General features: G+C 58.6%; 1 protein-coding gene across 3 annotated transcripts in view; it reads right to left on the reverse strand.

Moving 5' to 3' along the window:
- Positions 1-21637, reverse strand: part of Ralgds (ral guanine nucleotide dissociation stimulator) — a 45106-nt gene continuing 23469 nt past the window's right edge. Inside the window, exons 2-18 of one of the 3 annotated variants that reach the window (XM_013021498.1) lie at positions 13702-13812; positions 12026-12219; positions 11190-11285; positions 10478-10671; positions 9880-10229; positions 9097-9312; positions 8725-8828; positions 7802-7886; positions 6073-6141; positions 5672-5758; positions 4963-4995; positions 4616-4737; positions 4306-4401; positions 3887-4088; positions 3549-3791; positions 2369-2483; positions 1-1132 (exon numbers count right to left, since the gene is read on the reverse strand). In XM_013021498.1, the coding sequence (XP_012876952.1) occupies positions 957-1132; positions 2369-2483; positions 3549-3791; positions 3887-4088; positions 4306-4401; positions 4616-4737; positions 4963-4995; positions 5672-5758; positions 6073-6141; positions 7802-7886; positions 8725-8828; positions 9097-9312; positions 9880-10229; positions 10478-10671; positions 11190-11285; positions 12026-12219; positions 13702-13812 (2493 nt within the window). In that variant the 3' untranslated portion in view covers positions 1-956. The remainder of the gene's footprint in view (positions 1133-2368; positions 2484-3548; positions 3792-3886; positions 4089-4305; positions 4402-4615; positions 4738-4962; positions 4996-5671; positions 5759-6072; positions 6142-7801; positions 7887-8724; positions 8829-9096; positions 9313-9879; positions 10230-10477; positions 10672-11189; positions 11286-12025; positions 12220-13701; positions 13813-21637) is intronic. The other 2 variants (XM_013021500.1, XM_013021501.1) reach the window with 2 other exon arrangements.

The raw sequence follows: 21637 nt of genomic DNA on the forward strand, positions 1-21637 counted from the left end.
ACTCCCAGTTTTCTGGTGGTTAACTCGTGCCCAGCTTGTAACAGTTTTTATTAGAACCTGACATGTGATTCTCTGTCTCATCACTAATATACTGGAATGAAACAAGAAAGCCACAATGACCAGGCTATAGTAGAAACAAGATTTTAATATAATATTCAAGTCTAACATTTTCTATTTACAACAAATAAATATTGCCCCACCCCAATCCGTAAACATTTTTTCTTTTTATACAAATGTCCAGACATCCTTCCCCTCCCCCAAACTCCCCGCTAACCTCAAACCCCTGACTCGAGTGGTATCATACAGCCCAGGATGCAGTGGCAGATGGCATTCCAGTGGCATGTGATTGGTCACCAACGGGACTGTCCGTACTGGCGGGGTGAGGAGTGAGGTCTATGAGCGGCCTTGGCTCTCGGCTCCAGGGCCGAGCTGGGTTTTGTGGTGGGGAACACTCCGGCACTCTGGGCTGGCTCTGAAGGTGGAATCTTTGGTGCAGCCTGAGAAAGGCTAGAGCGGCAGGAGGAGGGGCAGGGACCCCCATGAAGTGCACAGGCCAGGGCCCGTGAGCAGGAGAGAACTGCAGTGGTCAGCCCTGCTGGGTGAGAGGTGCCCGAGGGTACGGGTGGCAGTGATCGCACCTGGGAAGGCGTCAGGCAGAACACGGAGGGCAGAGCCTGGGGGCAGGCAGGGTACCGTGCCCTTGGCAGCGCTCCTTGGCAAAGGTCAGCTGGTCCTCTGGCTCCAGAGAGCAGAAGGCACCTAAGGCAGCAGGTGGTCCCCGAGGCCAGGTCAGCCCGCCACATGGCAGGTGTCAATCCCGGCAGGAGAGGTTTGAGTTGAAACTGGAGTCTGGGGGTGGCCTGGGCTGGCAGGTGGCAAGGAAAGTACCTGCGTGGCCTGGGCCACTCGAGTCTGGAAGTACTTAGCCCTGGCCAGTCCGACCCAGGGAGATGTCCTTAGAAGATGCCCTTGGCAATCTTGAGTCCCTTCTGCTTCACACGCGGGAGGGTGGAACTGGCTCCATGCTTGACCTTCACCCCCTTGCTGAAGGTCCGCTTCCTTAGGACGAAGTCATAGTTGGCAGTGGAGTTCATGGCATAGAACACATTGGCATTTTCTGGGATCCTCAGCTCTGGTGGAAGAGGGACAGAGTGCCAGTCAGCAGGACTGACAGGGACTGGGACACACCAAGCATCTGAGAAGCTCCTACACACCAGACCAGGCGTCAGGCAGGATGCTGCCCTCCCTGGGATCTAGTTCCAGGGGCATCAAGGGCCTGGGATGCCTGCCCGGGAACAGACTCTGCGGAAACCTATCCTGTCTTGCTCAGGAAAGATCTTGGGACTCTGGCTGGTGCCAGCTCCTCCTGGAGGGGCACAAGGGATTCCCATTGCGCTCACTGCGGCCTCGAGGATCCGGACCTCCTGGCACAGCCGGCTGTCCAGGATGCACAGCACCTGCGGGGAGCACTGTCCTACTGAGCACCAGGAGAGCTTCCAGGAGCCCCATGGGGCAGGCCTGGACCCAGGCCCTCTGCACACATGCATTCCAGGGCCTCCACCCAGTGAGGCCCCAGCACTCAGCAGCACTTGCCTTTCCTGCAGGCTGTTCCTCCTCCCAGCCCCTCTGGCCACAAGTCTCCTGTCAACTACGTCTACCCTGCACTCACCTCCTGCCCACATTCTCGTTTCTCCCCCACCATCATTAGTCTGGCTAGGCCTCTCACTTCCTTTCCAGGAAGAAGGGAACCCATGTGGCCTGCACCAGGAGAAGGGTACAGGAAACTAGCAAAGGCTTGATGACAGGCAAGTGGCAATCAATGCTGATGGTCTACGAAAAGGATTGCACAGCACAATCAGATGACTGTAAAGACAGTGAGCGCTGACAACATACAGTGATGTTCGTGGCCCATGTGCACCTAGTATATTCTTATCTCTCCTGGCTATTCTGGCCTTCTAATGGGCTGAGGACATAGGCAGAGGATTTGAACCTCCAAAGTCACTCAGACCAGGCTGCCTGGCTCGGGATGTTCTTGATTCTGTCTTCCATGTTCCTGGACCACATGCGTGGGTTGTAACATGTGAGGCTTCATTTCACGTAGGTGCCATTCTTTCTGAGCATGCATTTCCAGGCTTAGCCATTCCAGTGGCTGCCTTCTCTCCGCCACTCACCAGTGCTCTCTCTGCACTGTGTGTTCCTGACCCAGGCAAGAGCGGGGAGAACCAGCACCTGCTGAGACAGGGGGCCGGGCAGTGTCCACCTTCATGCGGCAGCCATGTTTTCTGAGGCCAAGCTCCCTGAATCTGGGGCTGTAAGTACTGCTGACCCTCATGGGTCATTTCCCTCACTGTGTGGCCCTGTGACTCACTGCGGTCCTCGGAGATGACCTGCACCAGCTCATAGTCATCTGGATCGTCCTCGTCCAGGTGGTGTTTGTCCATGGCCTTGCGGATGACAGTTGGGGCCTTGTCTTGGCTGGTCACCTGGGTCAGAGCGGGGAGCAGGACATCAGGGAAAGGCCCTTGGAGTGGCACTCTGGGGCCAGTGGGCACAGGCTCTCCAAGGCTACCTCTGCACTAACACAGGCCTCACTGCCTCCTGTTCCTGAGCCTGGCCTCTGTGGAATGAGGACAGTACCTCACCCCTGCTCCCGTGACAGCCTGCCCCCTCTCTGAGTGCCCATCTGGGAGCTGGTTACCCCTCAGGGAGAACAGGATCAGGGAGCCAGGGGAAAGGACACACCAGACTCTCCCCAACCCCAAGGGAGGGAAGAGGCCCAGAGCCCGGGAGCAGTGCCTTCTCGCAGCCAGGCCCGCTCTGGGCTGGAGGCTGCAGGGGTGGAGGACATGGCTGCAGCCTTGTCCAGCTGCCCTGAGGCTCTGAGCAGAGCACACAGGAGGACACAGCCTCCCTGCTGGGGTCTAATCACAGTCTTTGTGGCTGGTGGCTGGGAGGGGACTGAGCAGGACAGTGTGGCCTGGACTCTCCCTGAGGAAGCGTGAGGGAGAGGCTACAGATGATTTGGGCACCCTGGAGGGCTTGCAAGAGGAAAGAGGCTTCTCCACTGGGCCAGTTCACTGGGCCAGATTCTGGGCTTAATGCTGAACAACATCTCAGTGCTGGCTACCTCTTGGCCACCTGCCTGCTTTGGCCTCTAAGCCCAGCACAGATTGGATTGTGACTGCAGCCTCTCATGGAGTCGGCTCAGCAACTCTGCTCCAATCCTAGGGGTTACTGTATCCTCCAGGGGGAGTCAAGGTCACAGTTCAAAACAGCCCTAGGCAGTCCTGGGCCCTCACCTGGCTGAGTTCTGCTCCTTTCCCTAGGGCCTCCTGGCCACCCCCTCCCCACAGCCCACTCCTGCCTGGGGACTGGGCACACGGCTCCCATGTCCCCTCCTCTCAGTTCAGGCCTATAGGCCCTGCTGTCTGTTCTTCCCCACCCACTAGAAGGTCAACTCCTGGAGGGCAGGGAGGACATGTGGGCCATCCCACAGGGGTGTCCTGGCTAGTGGAGGACACCAGGGGGCGCCAGGCTGCCCGGCTCACCAGGATGCTCTTGTACATGTTGCCGTTGTCCACGTCCAGGCTCACCCTGATGATGCAACAGTCGCCCACCTGCTGGTTATACAGGGGCAGGGAAGAGCTGTAGCTGCTGACCCCCGACACAGAGCGCTTGTGGGTACGTGTGGTGGCCACAGGGGTGGTGGAGGCTGATGAGGAGGACGTGCTGCTGGAGGCTGAGCTGATCCCTGAGGTTTCTGGGGACGACTGGGAGGCTGACTCCCAGAACTGTGGAGAGAGCAATGTCAGCGGAGCCTCGGGCCTGGCCGGGATGTCCCTGCCCCATGGCCGGCTGTGGGGCAGCAGGGGGAGGGAGCAATCACCTTTTTTTCCTGGCCATCAGGGGACTCTGGGACAAAGCTCATGTTGATCTCCTCCACGTCGGAGCTGGAGGAGCCAGCTGAGTGCACGCTGAGTGCGTCTGCGATGTCCCCGCTGCTGAGGTAGGGGCCACACCGGAGCTGGTCACAGGACTTGGAGTGGGAGCTGCCGCTGGGACTGAGCTCAGTGCTGGGCGCCTGGCGGCTAAACGGAGGGGCCGACTTACTGGGAACTCCGCCCACTCGAGTCCCCTATACCCTGTACGCTTGGCCAGTTAGGAATCCCTGCCCCTGCCCTGGCCACAGAGCCATTGCAGAGGGTGAACCCGTGCCGCTCAGCCCCGTCACAGGCCTGGGCAGAGGGGGGCGGGCTCCTGCCTGACCATGTCCCCCAGCCCCTGCCCGCTGGGCTTGGCACTTACTCGCTCCAGCGCTTTACAATGGCTGTGCTCTTCTTGGTCTTCAGAGTGTTGCTGGCCGACTCTGAGGGGGGCTCGAGCTCACATGACAGGTTGTAGCTAAGATGGGAGAGGGAGGTGTGAGGCCACCAGGCTCCATGCTCTCTGGCTCCCTCCCAGGGCCTCCCCAGAGGCCTAGGCCCAAGCACCCTGTCAGCACCAGGCAAAGGTTCATACTGACCTACACCTCAGGCTCTCGAAAGGGTCAGGCCACCTGCCCACTGCCCACCCTGGGTACAGCCCACCCTGGCTGCCCCTGTGCCTTCCAGCTCACCTCTCAGCCTCGCTGAGCCGCTCCAGGGCCTCAAACCAGGCCTTGAAGGCTTCCTCGGGCACAATGCTGTAATTGTTGCAGGCTGACTGCAGAAGCTTGATCTGGGCGATCACTTCAAATTCCTGCACAGGGAGAGGGCAGGATGGTGACGGGACTGGGACTTTGCTCTGGGGTCCCCTCCCTGTGCTTCTCACAGCCACACACAGGAAGCTGCCCCAGACCCCCACCTTGCTGCCCAAGGCCCCTTCTCTCTGTACCAAACGTCCTCTCAGGTCAGGGGGAGGTGACAGAGGGAGGGGAGACCTGCCAGGGGGTGCCCACCCACCCTGAGGGCAGCAGCTGCTCACCTTCCTCCTCTTCTCGAAGTTGATCAGTCTCCCCTAGAAAGCAGACAGCCAATATGGTTTAGAAAGCAGCCCCTTTCCCCCTTAAGGCTGCCATGCTGATGCACTACTGGGAGCTCCCAGCAGGGGGCAGAGTGTGCACACCTGGACTAGGGTGGGCTCTGGGTCCCTGGGGAGGGAGATCTCTTCCCCACTGCCTTCCCCCATAACCCCCCCCCCCCCCCCCAGCCTCCTACAGTCCTGGGGCTTGAGCTCAGAGCCTGGGCACTGTCCCTGAGCTTCTTTTGCTCAAGGCTAGCACTCTACCACTTGAGCCACAGCGCCACTTCATGCTTTTTCTGTGTATGTGGTACTGAGGAATCGAACCCAGGGCGTCATGCTTGCTAGGCAAGCACTCTACCACTGAGCCACATTCTGGGCAGGAAGATCTTGCCCAACACTCATTGAGGATGTGGAAAACTAGAGGCCCTGCTTGTTTCATGAGCCACCCCATCCTAGAGGGGCTGCCCACGGATACTACCTGTGGACACTGTCCTGCTAGAACAAACTGCCTACAACCTCTGTGGTCAGGCAGCTGTGGGGTGTTTAGCACGTGGGCAGCCTGAGGCTCTCCTGAGTGCTGGCTCCTGGGCCAACAAAGGAGCTTTCTCCTTCTAGGTCTCAGAATCTTCCTCTCAGCCCTAGGCCCCTCCCCGGCCCTGGGGTCACTTACGTATAGGTAGTCCTTCATGGCCGTGTCCAGCATCACCAGGTCAGTGAGGAACGTGCCGAGGTAGGGGACGGTGCCCTGGATGACACCCTGTGGCATTGGGTCGGTGATAAGCAAGGCTTCCCTGCCAGTCCCTGGGGTACTCAGGGAACCTATGGCCACCACTGTCCAGAGGCCCTCCCACATCAAGGGTTATGTCTCAGGCTGGTAACTGGCAGATCCCCAGTTATGTGGCCTCTACCTATTCCCCGCCCCATAAGCTCTGCTGGGCCCTGGATGTTGGGTAAAGCTCCTCCCTCCAAGTTGATCAGAATAAGGAGTGGTCAGGGGCCCCGGCCCACATCTACTGGGCATTTCAGGCAGTGGGCAGTGGCGGTGGGGTGGGCCCTCATCTCCATTCTCACCATCTCCTTTGGCCGCCTCGGGCCTCGCCTAGGGTTCATCTCCAGGGTGGCAAACTTGGAAGTCCCCTCCTGCCAGGATTAAGAGACTGTTAGTGAGGCCTTCATCCTTTCACCCCCATTCCACTAATGCCCAATCTTGGGCCTGGAGACCCTTGGTGGTCAGTGCCAAACATACCCCCTGGCAGGCTAACTCTATCCTAGGCTCTGCTCCAGCACTCACTGCTATGGAATCTCACCTGGGGAGCTGGCCTCCCCCCTGCCTGCTTCCTCATCTGCAAGCTTTTCCTGAAGGGGCTGGGGAACCCGGGTTCTCCTGCCTGCCTGCCTGCCTGCCTGCCACCAGTGCTGCTGGCCTGACTGGCATGTGGGGCCAGGGCCTCCTCAGACCTTGGCCTCCTTCATTTCTTTCTCCTTGGCAGCTCAAATGCCAGCCTGGAAGCTCAGCCCCAGCCGCTCTGCATCTTTGTTAGGAGAGGGGAAACTGAGGTCCAGACAGGGCTGGTGGCCTGTCCAGTGCCCTGAGGGCAGCAGGGGAAGGGGCCCTGCAGCCTCTGAGCAGAGGCCACTCGGCTAGCTTGTCTATGTGTCAGGGTCCTTACAGGAGAGGAGCCTGAAGGGAGAGCGCCATGGACTTCCAGACTCCTTCCTGACCCCAGATCCTGGCTCTCCTCAGCGAGTAGGGTCGGGATTCAGACCCCTGGAACATCTTCCCCTCTCTGGCCAGCCCCTGCTCATGGGCCAGGGCAGGAAACTGCCTCTGTGCAGCTGGGCCGGGAGTTTCCCAGGGCCCACTCGTGCACAGCAGGTGCCCCGTGGAGGAGGCTGTGCCTTCTGCTGCACTTCCCATGGAAGCAGCCAGAAGTCAGCAAAGAGGCCCAGGGAGGTTTTCGGTCACTGGTAATTTTATTTTATTTTTTTTGGGGGGTCCGGTTGTGGGGCCTGAACTCTGGGCCTGGGCACTGTCCCTCAGCTCTTCAGCTCAAGGCTAGCGCTCTACCACTTGAGCCACGGCGCCACTCCCAGCTTTTTTCTTTTTGCTTATGTGGTGCTGAGGAATCGAACCCAGGGCCTCAGGCATGCAAGGCAAGCGCTCTACCACTGAGCCACCTTCCCAGCCCCCACTGGTAATTTTAAAGCCTCTGGGCTGTCACAGCTGCGGCTGTGTGCTATGACCTCTCAGCTGGGGTCTGAGCATGCACGGCCTCTGCCCCCGTGGCCTCTGCCCCCGGGAAGAGCTCAGAGCCACACAGTGTCTCCAGATGGAGGTGGTGGGTCTTGAGGTTTGGACAAGACCGGCAGACCCTACGGCTGGCTAGCTCCTAACACCCCTGAGACACCAGGAGGCCCCTCCCCTGGGAAGTGCACCCAACATAGGGTGACCAGGTCCAGGCTTCCTGGGATTGCTGGACAGATTTGGGGGAGGCAGCAATATCTGCTTCAGCCTAAGTGACATTCTGGCTGATGCTAACCACTGCAGGTAGTGGGGATTCGCAATCTTGGAGCTCCCTGCTTCCGTGGACCACCCTGTGTTCCCCCCCACAACATCCCATCCCCAAGGGCCTCCTAGGATTCAGGGTCCCCCGACCTGCACGAGGGACTCACAGACACCTCTCCTCCCTTTATCGCGGAGAGAGAGACCAGGAAATATTGAAAAACATGGTCAGGAAGGAACTGAGATTCACTTGTGCCCCTGCCCCCTCCACCCCCCCAAGAACCCCCACTCTCCTACCTTGATCAGCAGCTCTCTGCTGAGGGAGTAGTTGTTCTCATCTGAGAAAATCTCTGACAGCTTCTGGAACACGCGGAAGCTGTCCCTGCAGGAGGGGCACACAAGGTGACAGGTGGGAAGGTGGGGAGGGGAGAGTAAGACTTCTTGTTTATGTTGATACTGGGGTTTGAGCTCAAGGCCTTGCACTCTCACTTGGCTTTTATGCAAGACTGGTGCTCTACCACTGGAACCATACCCATTTCCAGGTTTTTGCTTGATAAAAGTTTCATGATCCTCAAATCTCAGCTTCTTGAGTAGCTAGGGTGAACACATGAGCCACCAGCACCAAGATCCATTTTCTTTTAGCATCAAGACCTCAAACTTGGGCTGGGAATGTGGTTTAGTGGTAGAGTGCTTGCCTAACACGCATGAAGCCCTAGGTTAGATTCCTCAGTACCACATACACAGAAAAGCTGTAAGTGGTGCTGTGGCTCAAGTGGTAGAGTGCTAGTCTTGAGCAAAAGCAGCTCAGGGACAGTGCCCAGGCCCTGAGTTCAAGCCCCAGGACTTGCAAAAAACAAAACAAAACGTCAAACTGCCTGGCCAAGAGGTTTGCAAATGGCTGCTGCATGGAGCCCTAAAGAGCCATGGGCTTGTAGTGGCTTCTTCCTCCTGGCACAGTGGGGTGCCACCCAATGTCCACTCTGCAGCTCTGGTTTGACTGCAACTACACAAAGATTTGTGGCTACCACAGAAAACCTGGAAAGTGTCTGTGTGTCCTGCCAGCTTTTCCTTTCAGGCAGAGAGGGAAGCTAAGCCTTGCTGAAGACTGCCGATGCAGGGCCCCTGCAGAGGGAGCACCACCCAGCCGCCCTATCCTGGAGGCTGGGTGCCGGATCTCGGAGAGTAATGCCAGCCCTTGTACACCCATGTGGGGTACACACCTGGAGACCTCTTCCCACGTTCTCTTCAGGCGGTGGATGGCATTGCTCTGCAGAGCAGAGAGAATGGCGTAGAGGGAGGAGAAGTTCTTCAGAACTCGGCACTCCTGGGGAGGAAGACTGTGTGAGCGTTGGCGTCCTTGCAGCCTCCTGCCTGCCCTCCAGATCTAAGTCCCTCTTGATGAGCTGGGTTTTAGGAAGCTCACACTGGGAAGTCTCATGGGAAACCCCAGGGGACAGAAAACAGGATTTGAGGTCACCTCAAGGGCAGTGTCAGTAAAAGGTGATTGCTGGACAGCAGACCCTGACCACAGCCCATATCCTTAGAGTGGGGGAGTGTGAAGGGAGAGGCCCCGGACTCGGCCTGTAGCATACCCTGGCAACCTCGATCCAGTGCTCTACCACACGGGCCCTGTCTGAGGCCTTCATGCTGTGGTCCCCAAGGCAGGTGGTGATGACACAGTTGGCCACATTGTTGAACTGGGTGACGGTGGCCCGGATGGTGGGGGCCAAGTGCTCCTTGCCCTTCTTGTCCCTCTGGGACCAGATGGAGCCCAGGCAGTGGTAGGGTACCACCTTCTTGAACAGCTCCTGGGGAAAGGCACGAGGGTCACCAGGCCCTGTCGCAGACCACAGGGCCCAGACCCAGGCCTGCATCCGTGCCCACAGACACGGAGGACATGGAGCTCAGAGCACAGAGGAGGACACAAGTGGTGGGAGTCTCTGGGTCTGCTGTGCTGAGCACCCAGCGCACCCAGCAGCGGAGGGACCAGAAGGACAGAAGACGGGAAAGGCGGGGAGCAGTGCTTCCCCTGACTCTTCTCAGTCCTCACAGCAACCTGCATGGCCCAGGAAGCACCTTCTTTCAGCCCTGGCCTCGTGTCTGTCTCCTGGTCCACTTGCATATGACCCACCTCTAGGGCTCAGTCAGTCCTCTGTCTGGCCTGGGCACATATCAGGTATACATCAGGAGCCTAATCAGTGCTGAGGCTCAAGAGGACCCCTGGCTACACCTCTGCCTTAATCCTTGAGCCTTTATAGCCACAGGAAGATGTGTGGTCTCAGCTTTGCTGTAGTGATTGGGCTTAGGGGAAGGAACCACAGGACAGGGCAGCAGAGTGCACAGGAAACCCGCCTCCGCCCCGCCCCGCCCCTCACCGCGTCCATCAGTGTGAACTGCTCTGCCACCAGGTCGGGAGGGAAAGTCAAGAGATGCGGCTTCTCGCTCAGCCCATTCTCCGTGGCCACAGGTGAAGGGCAGGAAGGCTCTCCTGACGGACCTGATGCTGGATCAGGTTCGGACTCTGGAGTCTGCGAGGGGGTTGGCTCCAGTTCTATAGCAGGTAGTGGCGCTGATTCCTGCTCCACAGCAGCTTCTAGAGCTGACTCTGGCTCTAGCTCAGGACCCGATGCTGGTGTTGCCACTGGGCTGGGCGCCAGAGCCGGTGCTGGAGCTGGCTCTAGCTCTGGACTTGGCTTCAGAGCTAGCACTGGAGCTGATGACAGGGCTGCAGGAGGAGAGGATTGCCACACATTACTGCCTTGTTCTGAGTCTTTCCAGAGGTGCCAAAGACCTTGCTGCCTGCGAAGGCCCAGCCCTATCAACAGGACGTCATGTCAGATGACCCCCCACCCTCTGTGGGGTTCCAGGCTTGTCCTTGCTGGTGGCCCAAGGGCCAGCCTTTGAGACTCCCTCCTGGGGGGGTCCTGCACCAAGCCCCCCACATGCTCTGAATTCCCATAGCAGGCTCCGTACCCTCAGACTCTGCCTCACTGGGCCCCAGGTCCTCCAGCTGGGCCAGGAGCAGGTGGGCACGGCGCTCCAGGTCTGAGCCCGGCATGTTGAGCTGCACATAAGCCACCAGCTGCTTGAGGCAGGGAAAGTGTGGAGGTTGGCAGAAGTCCTCCGAGTACTGGTCCAGCCATGTGCCCAGGATGGAGGAGATGGCACTGGGGGCAGAGAGGTGAGCAGCAGAGTCAGAGGCCTGGCAGTATCACCCCCATCCTCCCTCACCACCCCGTGGAAGCTGGGCATCAGTGATTGTCACTGCTGCTCAGAGACAAGCAGGCCCTAACCCAAGCCCCTTTGGCTGTCCAGGGGGTGGCAGGCCAACCCAGACAGGGCTTGCGGTCCTGCCTGGCATGCACAGGGTCCTGGTGGCACCTCACTGGTGGCTGAGTGAGTCATATGTGGGCTGTCTTCCCACCACACGGCTCTCTGGAGGCACAGCCTGGCCTGAGGCAAGGCCCCAGTACCTTCTCTGTGGCCCCGATGAGGCGAGCAAACCTGGCTGGAATGGGCTATGGTAGGCATCTCCCAGAGGTCACCTCTGGGCCCCAGCCTCCACCCTGTTCCCCAGTGTTCACAAGTGATGTTTGTAGGGCTTAAAGCCTCAGTTTCTCGGTGGGAATCACTGGATCCCCACTCTGGGGACAGGTGCTCTCCCTGTTGACTGAAGTCCACTCACGTTCTGAGTTGGTCCTGCGGCCCGCCGTCCTCACTGGAGTAGGGGAGGATGCAGCCATATCTAGAGGAGTCCGTGAGGGCGTCACATCTACTGAACCTGCTTATGATGTCTTGGGTCACTAGCTGACCCCCCGTGGCCTGGAGCCCTCATGACGTCTCGGTCCCTGGCAGCCCCCCTGGGACCCTCCTCCCGCCCCCATGGCCTGGAGCCTAGGATAGCCAGGATCTTCTGCTCTTCTCACTCAACTATGTTCAGTGCCTGAAGACAGCCCCTCACACAGTGAGCCCAACCTGCTCCTTCTTAGATACCTCAGTAGGCCCCAGTCCACTCGCAGGGGTGCCTGGCCTACAGATGTCAGCCCCCTCCCCCTGAGGCAGAATCTGGATTCTTCCTTACACATGGGGAAGCTGCTTTGCCCAAGGCCTCTGCTGTGGGAGGCTGGAGGCAGAGGGTGCGGGGTGGCCACAGCCCTGGGCAGTCCCCTCGTCAGGCCGAGCTGGGCTGAGCCTGTCTAGGGCTCGCTCTGGTCTTCAGAGCACCCCAGTTGCCCTAGGAAAGCAGGCTCGGAGACACACGGCACATTCCCAAGCCCCAGCCTAGAGCAGGCCCAGGCCCTGGGCACACAGGCAGTGCTCCAAGTTTTTGTTTTTGTTTTGGCCAGTCCTGGGGCTTGAACTCAGGGCCTGAGCTTCTTTTGCTCAAGGCCAGCACTCTACCACCAGAACCACAGCAATTCTGGCTTTTTCTTTGGATGTTGACTAAGGAATCAAACCCAGGGTTCATGCATGGTAGGCAAGCTCTCTACCACTGAGCCACATCCCCAGCCCGCCGCTCACCTTTTGAACAACAGATCCAGAACCTGCTGGGTGGTGGTGAAGGCCCTGTAGGTGCACAGGAAGACGGTGACGTAGGAAAGGTCGCTGCCTTGGAAGGCGGGGACCAGGTGCTCCACCAGCTTCTCCAGCGTGCCGGCCTTCACAGTGCGCACTTTGCAGGTCTCATAGAGGTTCAGGGCGGACTCATTCTCACACTGGGGCCAATAAGGGAGGAGTAGTCAATCTGAGCACCACGAACCTCTGGGAGCTCATGTGCTCAGACTAGCTTCCAAACTGTTAGTGGCTGTGGCCAAAGCTGGGCCCTAAGTTATAATTATCTCTGGTAGGGCAAAGTGTCTTTGCTTTAAAAGTAGTATCTAAGCCTGGGTGCTGGTGGCTCACACTGTAATCCTGGCTACTCAGGAGGCTGAGATCTGAGGCTTATAGTTTGAAGCCAGCCTGGGCAGAAAAGTCCTCAAGACTCCATTTTTAAAACATTCAACTAAAAGCTGAACTGGAGGCTAGCTGAAGGGGTAAGAATGCTAGCTGAGCAAGGAATCTAAACATGCCTGTGCGCACATACACACAGTCTGATATATAAGCATTAAAAACACAAACTAGCTGGATGCTCACGGCTTGTGCCTGTAATCCTACTCAGGAGGCTGAGATCTGAGGATTGCAGTTCGAAGCCAGACAGGAGAGGAAACTCTGTGAGACTCTGATCGCCAATTAACCACCAGAAAACCAGAAGTGGTGCAGTGGTTCAAAGTAGCAGAGCACTCGCCTTGAGTGAAAAAGCTCAGGGACAGCAGCCAGGCCCAATTCAAGCCCCACAATTGACAAAAAACACCTCACCAAAACCTACCAGGCATTGGTGGTTAACACCTGTAATTGTAGCTACTCAGGAGGTTGAGATCTGAGGATCATGATTCAAAGTCAGCCAGGCCAGGAAAATGCGCACGCATGCATGCCTACACACACGTACACATACGTACACACACGTACACGTACACACACACACACACACACACACACACACACACACAGAGGCTGAAAGCTTGGTCAGTTTAGCTGCTGCATAGTGACAGCATCTCAGTTAACTAAGGGCACTACCCGAGGAAGTTGTGACAGCATCCATCTAGAGAGGGAAGGCAGAGGCTTAGCAGGGGTGGAGGTGGTCTGAGAACACGCAGGACGTCCTCAGCATGCTATGGTGAACACAGAAAGTCATGTTGTGATCTGAGCAGTGGGCTCAATGTGTGACACCAGACTTCTGAATATTACTAGGGGCCCAGGGGCAGGTTCCGGGAGACAGAAAGCTGTAAAGATACTAGCCAGGACCTTCCATTCATTCTAAGCAAAGGACAGCCTTATGACATAAGGCGGTGTGCGGGCTGGAAGGTGTGGTAGGCAAGATCATCAGGCTGAAGGCTATGTGGGGGCGCTATGGGCAGGAGTTAAGCCCAGAAAACCTGTATACAATGTGGATGCATTCACAGCCTAATGTGAAACAAGAAATGAAAACTACAAGGGGACTCCGCTCATGGTCAGGGAGGGATGTTGGCTAGACCTCCACACCCGGCCAGATGTGGGGCTGAAAGCTGGAGTGGGGGAGGCTGCACCTACCCAGGCCCCTGTGAAAGACTGGAGTCCTCAGGCTGGGCTCATACGCCACCCTTCCCGGTGCCCATGCTCACCCCAAGCCAGCGCTGGCCCTTAGTGGCTCCGTGGTGCAGCTGAACCTTGCGCAGAGAAATGGAGTAGATGACCCCGTTGATCAGCTCTTCGCCGATCTCCTGCGTGGAACTCTGCAAAGACAGTGCCCGGTAGCGGGCCAGAACATTAATTAGGGGCTGGCCTGGCCATGGTCATGGGGGTCAAACCCTATGTGACCTCTGTCCCCTAGGGGAGACAGGTAAGAGTAGCTATATCGACCTCCAGCCCAGGGGAAATGACGGGACCAGGGCAAAAGGCCATGTACGCCCAGTGATGACCTAGGGTGCAGCATCACAGCCCCCTATGCTGCTGCTGCTCCAACAGGCCTGCTCAGGTCTGGACCACCTTTTACATCATTCAAGACAGGCAACGTTATTCACCCATTTACAGAAGGGTAAGTGGAGGCTGAGAGATGAGCAGATGACCCAAGGGCAAGCTGCCTTGGGCACATGGTGGCTCTGACATCCCAAGGCTGACACAGCCATCTGGGTGCAGCGGTCTCAGAAAAGGCAGCGATCTCCCCGGGACTCGAGGTCTGGAGCCAGCTTCACCCTCCTCTCCCTGTCCATGCAGGGGCCCCAGCTGACCCGGCATCACGGGCCGGTGCAGGTGTGAGCCTTCCCTGCCGGCTGCATCACTTCCTTCCCCTTTCGCTCATTCATGCCCTTGTGCCTGCTTGGGCAACAGCGGGGTTCCCGGCTTGCGGTTTCTCTGCACGTGAGCTGGGCGGCTGTGAATGGAGCCGTGGCTGGGGCAGGAAGGCCCTACACCTCACAGCACAAGCCCAAGGCCCTCTTTTTGGTTTTGGTTTCTAAGGAGCTGGGGGTTTCCCCAACTGAACAGCATCATTAGGACTGACCAAAGCTACTCAGCCATAGCTACTCAGGAATTTTGTTTTCTGTTAGTAGTGGGGCTTGAACTTAGAGACTGGGCACCGTCCTTTGGCTTTTTTGCTCGAGGCTAATGCTCTACCACTTGAACCATAGCTCTATTTCTTCTCCTGGTTAACTGGAGACAAGTTTTTATGGAAATGGGGGAAAATGAGGGAGTGGGTAACAATGTTTGACAAGAGATGTACTCTTTACCTTATTTATGTAACTGTAACCCTCTGTCCATCACTCTTTTTTTTGGGGGGGGGGTCCGGTTGTGGGGCCTGAACTCTGGGCCTAGGTGCTGTCCCTCAGCTCTTCAGCTCAAGGCTAGCGCTCTACCACTTGAGCCACAGCACCACTTCCGGCTTTTTCCTTTTTGCTTATGTAGCGCTGAGGAATGGAACCCAGGGCCTCAGGCATGCAAGGCAAGCGCTCTACCACCGAGCCACCTTCCCAGCCCCATGTCCATCACTCTTACGATAAAATTCTAAAAAAAGTTTTATGGACTTTTCTGCCTAGGGTGGCTTTGAACCACGGTCCTCAGATCTCAGCCTGAGTTACTAGGATTACAAGTATGAGGCACAGGCACCCGCCCACCCAGGCTTTTTAGCCCCTCCCACCTGTGCCGTCTAGGTACAGGGAACTCCGGGGGCTGACATCTGGGAGCTCAGCTGGGTGGTACAGCCTGGCTCAGGGCCATCACTCAAATCTCATGTCAGCTGACCACTGTGCCTCTGGGTGGCATGGAGCCCGGTAGACCCAGGTCAAAGTGCTGATGTAGCCTGGGCCTCAGTGAAGATCCTTCTTTAGGGCCTGGCCTTGGGCCCAGTGTGCAATATCTGGATCGTGGGCCTCTGCTTCCTGCCCACCCTCGGCGAGCTCCGAGAGGCCTGGGAGCCATCTTCCGGCAGCCCACTTCCTCTGATCCGGGCCACACTCCCACTTGGGGCTTCATACCGAAAGGGAAGCTGTGGACATCACACCAGGCTTGCGGTGCGCCCCCACCCCCACCCCATCCCTGCTTCTTGGGAATCAGCAGGGAAGGTGCAGGCCCACCCCTCATTCCGCACACCTTTGGCCTGGACAGTTCAGCCCTTTGGTGGCCAAGGGGAGCTTCTCTTCAGATCAGGAAAAGCGGACCGAGGTCACTTCCTCCCCATGTCTAGAAAGCGGCCTTGGGGGGAAAGCAAGTTTCAGAGTGAAGGCTCCCGACCCACCGCTGTGCCTGAGAGGTCATCAGAGGTCGAGGCTGGGTGGCAGTCTCTCTGAGATTTTAGCCACTTCTGGACAAGCGGAGAGCATCCACCTGAGCACTCAAGCTGTGGCAGACAGGGTCTCAGCAGAACCCACTGCCCCGGGGCACCCAGCACAGTGCCAGCTCACAGCAGGGTTCCACCAGGGGTGCATGCTGGACAGAAGCGCCTTCCCACAGGAGGCGCTGGGGCAGGCCACCCCTAAGCAGGTCTCACAGCAGTTCCTCAGTGAGCTGCAGGCCTCAGCTGCCGGCCTGGGCTCTGCACCGGTGTCATGTGATCCCTGTGCCTGCCTTCCCAGTCACAGATGCAGAGGGGGAGCTGCTCAAGCCAGTGTGGAGGGAACCCCCAGCCTTTCTGGTTCCTTCCCATGGGGGCAGCAAGCAGGGACAAGGCTGAGCACAGGCATCACACACCCCAGCCACACAAGGGTGATGTGGCTGCAGGCTTTAGCACGCTGCTCCAGTCCCAGGCTTTAAGTTGCAGAGTGGGTCCCCTGGTCCCCACCCCCGAACACGGACAGAGAAAGAAAGTGGCTAGCTGACCGAGGCTCTGTGCCAGGACACTCTGGGGCAGGAAGGGCAGGGACCAAGCAACCGAAGGCCACCCTCTTAGAAGAGCAGACAGCCCATGTGGGCCGGGCCAGGCCCCCAGGGGCATTCTGGCAGGCCGGGGAGGTCCGAGGGGGAGGAGGGGAGTAGCCCAGTAAACAGCTGATGCACAGAAAAACGCCTTCCCTGCAGGCAGCCATCCAGGCAGCTGCTCTGAGCGCTCAGGGAAAGATCCACATGGCTGGCTGGGTCCTCTCATTCCATCCTAGGCACAAGCAATGTCCCCGGGGTCCAGCTGTCACTCCAAACATGCACGGGTCAGTGGGTTAGGCTAGAGGTACCCCTGGAGAGAGGGGACCCTCACATGTCACTGCCCCTTGGGCCACAGCTTAGCGTGCTCAGCATGGGGAGAGGAAACACGATGAAGGGGGGTGTGTTTAAGTGTTCCTGCCTGTGCATGCTGAGGCAGTGTTTCTCACTTCCTCCTCACCCCTTGGTCCAGCTCGCCTATACTTGTACCTGTGGAAGTTACAACCAGGAGCCCCAAATCCTGCGTCCCAGCTGCACACGGGCTGCTCCGAGAGGCCGGGCTGAGGACAAAGGGCACAGGCCCGAACCAGTCTCTCTCGGCACATGCAGACGCTCAGCTTCAATTGGGGCTGGGGCCTCTAAAGCTTTCCCTGGGGCCCTTTTCAGGGGTGTCCCTCCCGAGGGCCTGATCTCCCAACTCAGCCCAACAAGCTGGCCTGGAGGACAGCAGCAGTTCTCCCAGAGTGACAGAGAGGGCACTACACCTTGCTGAGCATGCGGGATGGAGGGGGGGGTCCTATCTGAAGCTGAACCTGGCCTGAGATGTGGCACCTAGAGAAGGGCCCCTTACCTCCCCCCAAACCCCGCAATGTATGCGGCTTCTGGACTTTCCAGCCTTGGGTTGAACTGAACGGTGGCGGGAACACGGCACACAGAGGCTGCTGGCTGTCAGGGAATCCCCGCTGTTTGGGCCACAGAGGCTGCGCACATTCCCAGTTTACAGAGGTGGAGACTGAGGACCAGTAGAGGGGGCTGAGCAGTGTCCACGGTGAGATAAGAACCCAGCTGCAGAGGCCCAGGCCCTGGCTCGGCTCCTGGACCACGAGCCCTGCTAGGGAGGAGAGTGAGAGTCCCAAACATAAGGCCATCCAGCCTGCTCCCCTGGGTGCCCTGCAAGGGAGCAAGTCAGCCCTGGTCCACAGCACTGATGGCCCTGGCAAGCAGATTTCAAATGAAGTCTGAGGACCAGCCTGTGAAGGGCCGACCTACATCCCCAGGAGCCCTCGCTGTCAACCCCGTGCTCTGCTACTGGCCACATTAGGACTTCAGAGGAGGAAAAGCAGGCCTCAGGTCAGCTCAGCAGGTGCTACCTTGTCTACCCTGTCCTCTGGTCAAACTACAACTGGCTAGCGTCAAGCAACAGTACCACAACAGGGCCCGGCCTAGGAGGGGGTGTGGCCAGAGGTAGCTAAGGAGGGTGGCAGGTCCCAGTAGGGTACGATGTGGGGCTGGCTGAAGGTCCATAACCAGTGTTTAGTGAATGTGTGCATACTCTGGTGCCAGGCCCCTGGCACACTTAACCCTAACACCTCACCTGGTAGATGGACAGACAGGCAGGGATGTCTCTAGGTGAGGAGGCAGAAAGTGGCAGTCAAGGCAGGGATTTGAACCCTGGTCTGCAGGGTCATACCCAGGTCTGGCTGTTGCTTCTTTTTTTTTTGGTTCCGGTTGCGGGGCCTGAACTCTGGGCTCGGGTGCTGTCCCTCAGCTCTTCAGCTCAAGGCTAGCGCTCTACCACTTGAGCCACAGCACCACTTCCGGCTTTTTTCTTTTTGCTTATGTGGTGCTTAGGAATGGAACCCAGGGCCTCAGGCATGCAAGGCAAGCGCTCTACCACTGAGCCACCTTCCCAGCCCCTGGCTGTTGCTACTAAGTCAACCACAGAGAAGGGCCCGAACCCTTATCATATAGGTGTGGAGGAGGACCAAGGGTGGGAAGGACTTCTGGGGACACTATCTGTGGTCACTGCAGGGCTGAGGCCAGCTGCAAGAGCCAGGCTGAGACCCCCCCCCCATGCACACAGGCCAGGTACTGTGTCCCTGGAGGCCACGGCACCGGCACTCGGAAGACTCAGGCCACCCCTGCCGCCTGGTGAGAAAACCTGTGACGTCACCGCCCATCCAGCTCTGACACTGCAAACCACTGGTCAGGCTGCCTGTCCCACCGGGTCTGCACCAGAAGCCCAAGAAAACGAGCTGTCTTCACGCCCACTGTACAGATGAGACAACTGAGGCTCGGAGGGCAGGGGCAGGTCTGGAGCCAGGCGGCGCAGCACTCAAGCTTGGGCTGTGCCTCCTGGCTCGGGAGGACAGGGGGTGACTCCAGGGCAGGTTGCAAAGGCATCAGGGCCCCAAATGCAGTCTAAGTCCTCATCCCTGTCCCCCACTTCCCCAGGAGAATGGTGTCTGCTCCTCGCTCAGCTGCCCTGGTACCAGACACTAGGCTTTGATGTTGCCCCTTCAGAGCTGGACTGAGTGGGGGGGAGGGGGACTGGAGGTGTGTATTGGAACATGGCGTTTCTGGGCCCAACCTTGGGACAGGGTGGCCCCGACACAGTGGTCTACGCTGAGGGACCCATCTGGGCGTGGCCTCCTGAAACTGCCCCCACTGGTTCCACTGGAGCTGGCCTGGCTCGAGCCAATGATAAAAGCACCTGGTCCCTTCTCCCTGGTAACAGGCAGGGTCTGGAAACTGTCCAACTGAGGCTCAGACCCTAGGCCTGCCTGAGTGTAGTCCAATGTCTCCTGGAGCTGTGTCCTGCCACTTACTCCTGCTCCAGGGCTGCCCCGAGACTCCTGGGAAACTGGCCATCATGCTCCAGTGTCCCCGGGCTGGGGAAAGAAAAAGAACCAGTAGCAGTCTGCCTAGCTCTCTCCTTTCCCTCTCTCCCTAGGCAGGAGGGGCCTAGGGGACCACCGGTGGCAGACCCCTCCTGAAGTTGCCAGGCCCTGAATGAAGCGCCTGGGTCCTGTCCTTTTGAAGTCAGCCTGGAAGCCCTCCTAGATAATAGTGGCATCTCTCCCCCCACCCTCCGTTCTCCCCCTCAGGCCATGTTCTTGTGGGCTCCTCCACTGTCAACCGTACAGCAGAACCCTGGGGTTAAGCTGAAGAGCTGAACACACAGTGATCAAGAGACCAAACAGCCAGAGGGGTGAGGGGTAAAGCCCCCTCACTTCTTCCCACCCACATGGCCCTCAGGCCTACCAGGCAACCTGCCTCTGCTTCATGCCTAGTTTGTTGACTTGGCGCAATCTAATTAGTTGTTTTATCTGTCAAATAGACTATTAATAGCCTTGACCATAATGCATGCAAATTACCCTAGCACAGGGCCTCAGACAGAGCCCTCCCTCCCATTAGCTATTAGGTTAAACCTGTGGCTCCAGCTGGGTCATGCTTCCTCCAGGAAGCTGTCCTCAGGGTGCTGTGGCCCTAAACACTTTCACCTGCCCCTGACTACAAACAAGCCTTCCTACCCCTCACCTAACCAGGACCTCTGGGCTGTGCAGTTTGGCTGTAAAGCCACCTCCATGGCCCTCTTACCACCTCACCCTGCACAGATCCCCGGCCAGCAATTGTAGGCAGCAAGCACCCCACAGGGAACACAGCCCTTGCCCAGTGCTGCCTGCATGTCTGTCTAGGCCAAGGACAGCATCTCTGTCCTGCAGTCTCCTAGAAGGTGGGCTTGGCAGCTGCTCTGCAGGTTGGTCTAAGCCAGGTGGATGAGGTGGTGGTGCCTGCTGTCCCCACGTGTGCAGATGGGCAGTCATCTTGTCTGGCTAAGGCAGGGCCAAGGTTCTGGTGACCTCTAGAAAGCCCAGGATGGGTCAGTGGTGGCTTCGCTGAAAACTGAGATGGCAAGCAGAGGCCCAGCTTTGGGAGGACATCTGGTACCCCAGAAAGGGAAAGACTGGGGAAGCATAATGGGAAGTGGTGGAGGAGGGGCTGCTGAGATGCCTGGTGATTTCCAGACAGGGAACCTCATGCTGGCCTGCTTTGGCTTTGACATGCTACTGCCACCAGGAAATCAGCCCCAGGATTGGGGGGCAGGGAAGGAGGGGGGGGGTTGGCAGAAGAGACAGGGACTTCCCTCCAGCCTCCCCCAGGCCAATGCTAAATGGTCATTGTGTTTGGTTTCCGGCAGTGGCCGCTCTCCTGGCAGGACCCTGGCTTTCCTGCCCTAGCCAGAAGCTTCCCCTCAGATTTCTAAACAGTGGCCATGACTGCATCTCACTGCTGAGGCCCAGATGGAGAAAGCAGAGTACTAACAGCAAGCTGCCTGGGTCTGCTGGAACTCAGCTCTGGCCACTCCAGCTCACTGGCTCTGTCTCGCTCCCTCCCTCAGATCCACAGGGATAAAGATGGACAGAAGCTCAGAGAGGCAGCCCCACCCCAGCCAGAACCTGCCCAGCCCCAGCGAGCACTCAAGGCCAGACCCTTCCCCAGCACACAAAGCCCCAGGCCCTGCCAGACATAATGAAAGCCAGATGAGCGCAGGCCTGGTGGCAGGCCTCCCACCCCCACTCCCAGGGGTCCCGCTCCCGCTGCTGGGAGGACCGGAGGAGGGCTGGGTGGACCAGGGTCGGGAATGAAGCTGGCGCAGACACCTGCCGAGCTCAGTAGGCCTCAGCTTGAGGCTCCCCCTCCCAGGCTTCAAGCCAGCCCTCGGGACAAGGGCTCAACCCCGGCCGCTCTGGAGTTCTCTAGCCCGGCTGCGCTGCATCTGGTGCGCCGCCGGGCAGGAGGCAGAGGGTCTTCCCTGGGTGTCCGCTGGCAGGGACTCCGGCTCGGGGCCTCTAGGCCCTACCCCGTTCATGACAGGCCCTTCTCAAAACGCTTACAACCGCAGGGAGGGACGATCCAAGCGGGGCCACAGAGGCCCTGCCCTCTGCCTAGACACCGGGGCCCACACGTTGGGAGCCGGGCCACTCTGTCCCCCCCCCGGCCCCCCCCGTGCCCCGCTCTCTCCGAGCAGCCCGGAAGGCTCCCGGGTCCACGCCTGCTCCGGGAAGGCCGTCCCGAGGCCCCTGCAGCCCCAGTCACCTCTGGGGAGCCCAGGGTCGTGCAGCCAGCCCGGACGTGGGGCAGGCCTCGGCTGCCCGGAGTGACAGAAGACGTAAACAGTGATAGCACGGCGGCGGGCGGCGGGGAGCC

The sequence above is a fragment of the Dipodomys ordii genome, unplaced genomic scaffold, assembly GCF_000151885.1.
Source record: "Dipodomys ordii isolate 6190 unplaced genomic scaffold, Dord_2.0 Scaffold55, whole genome shotgun sequence".
Taxonomy (NCBI): Eukaryota; Metazoa; Chordata; class Mammalia; order Rodentia; family Heteromyidae; genus Dipodomys; species Dipodomys ordii.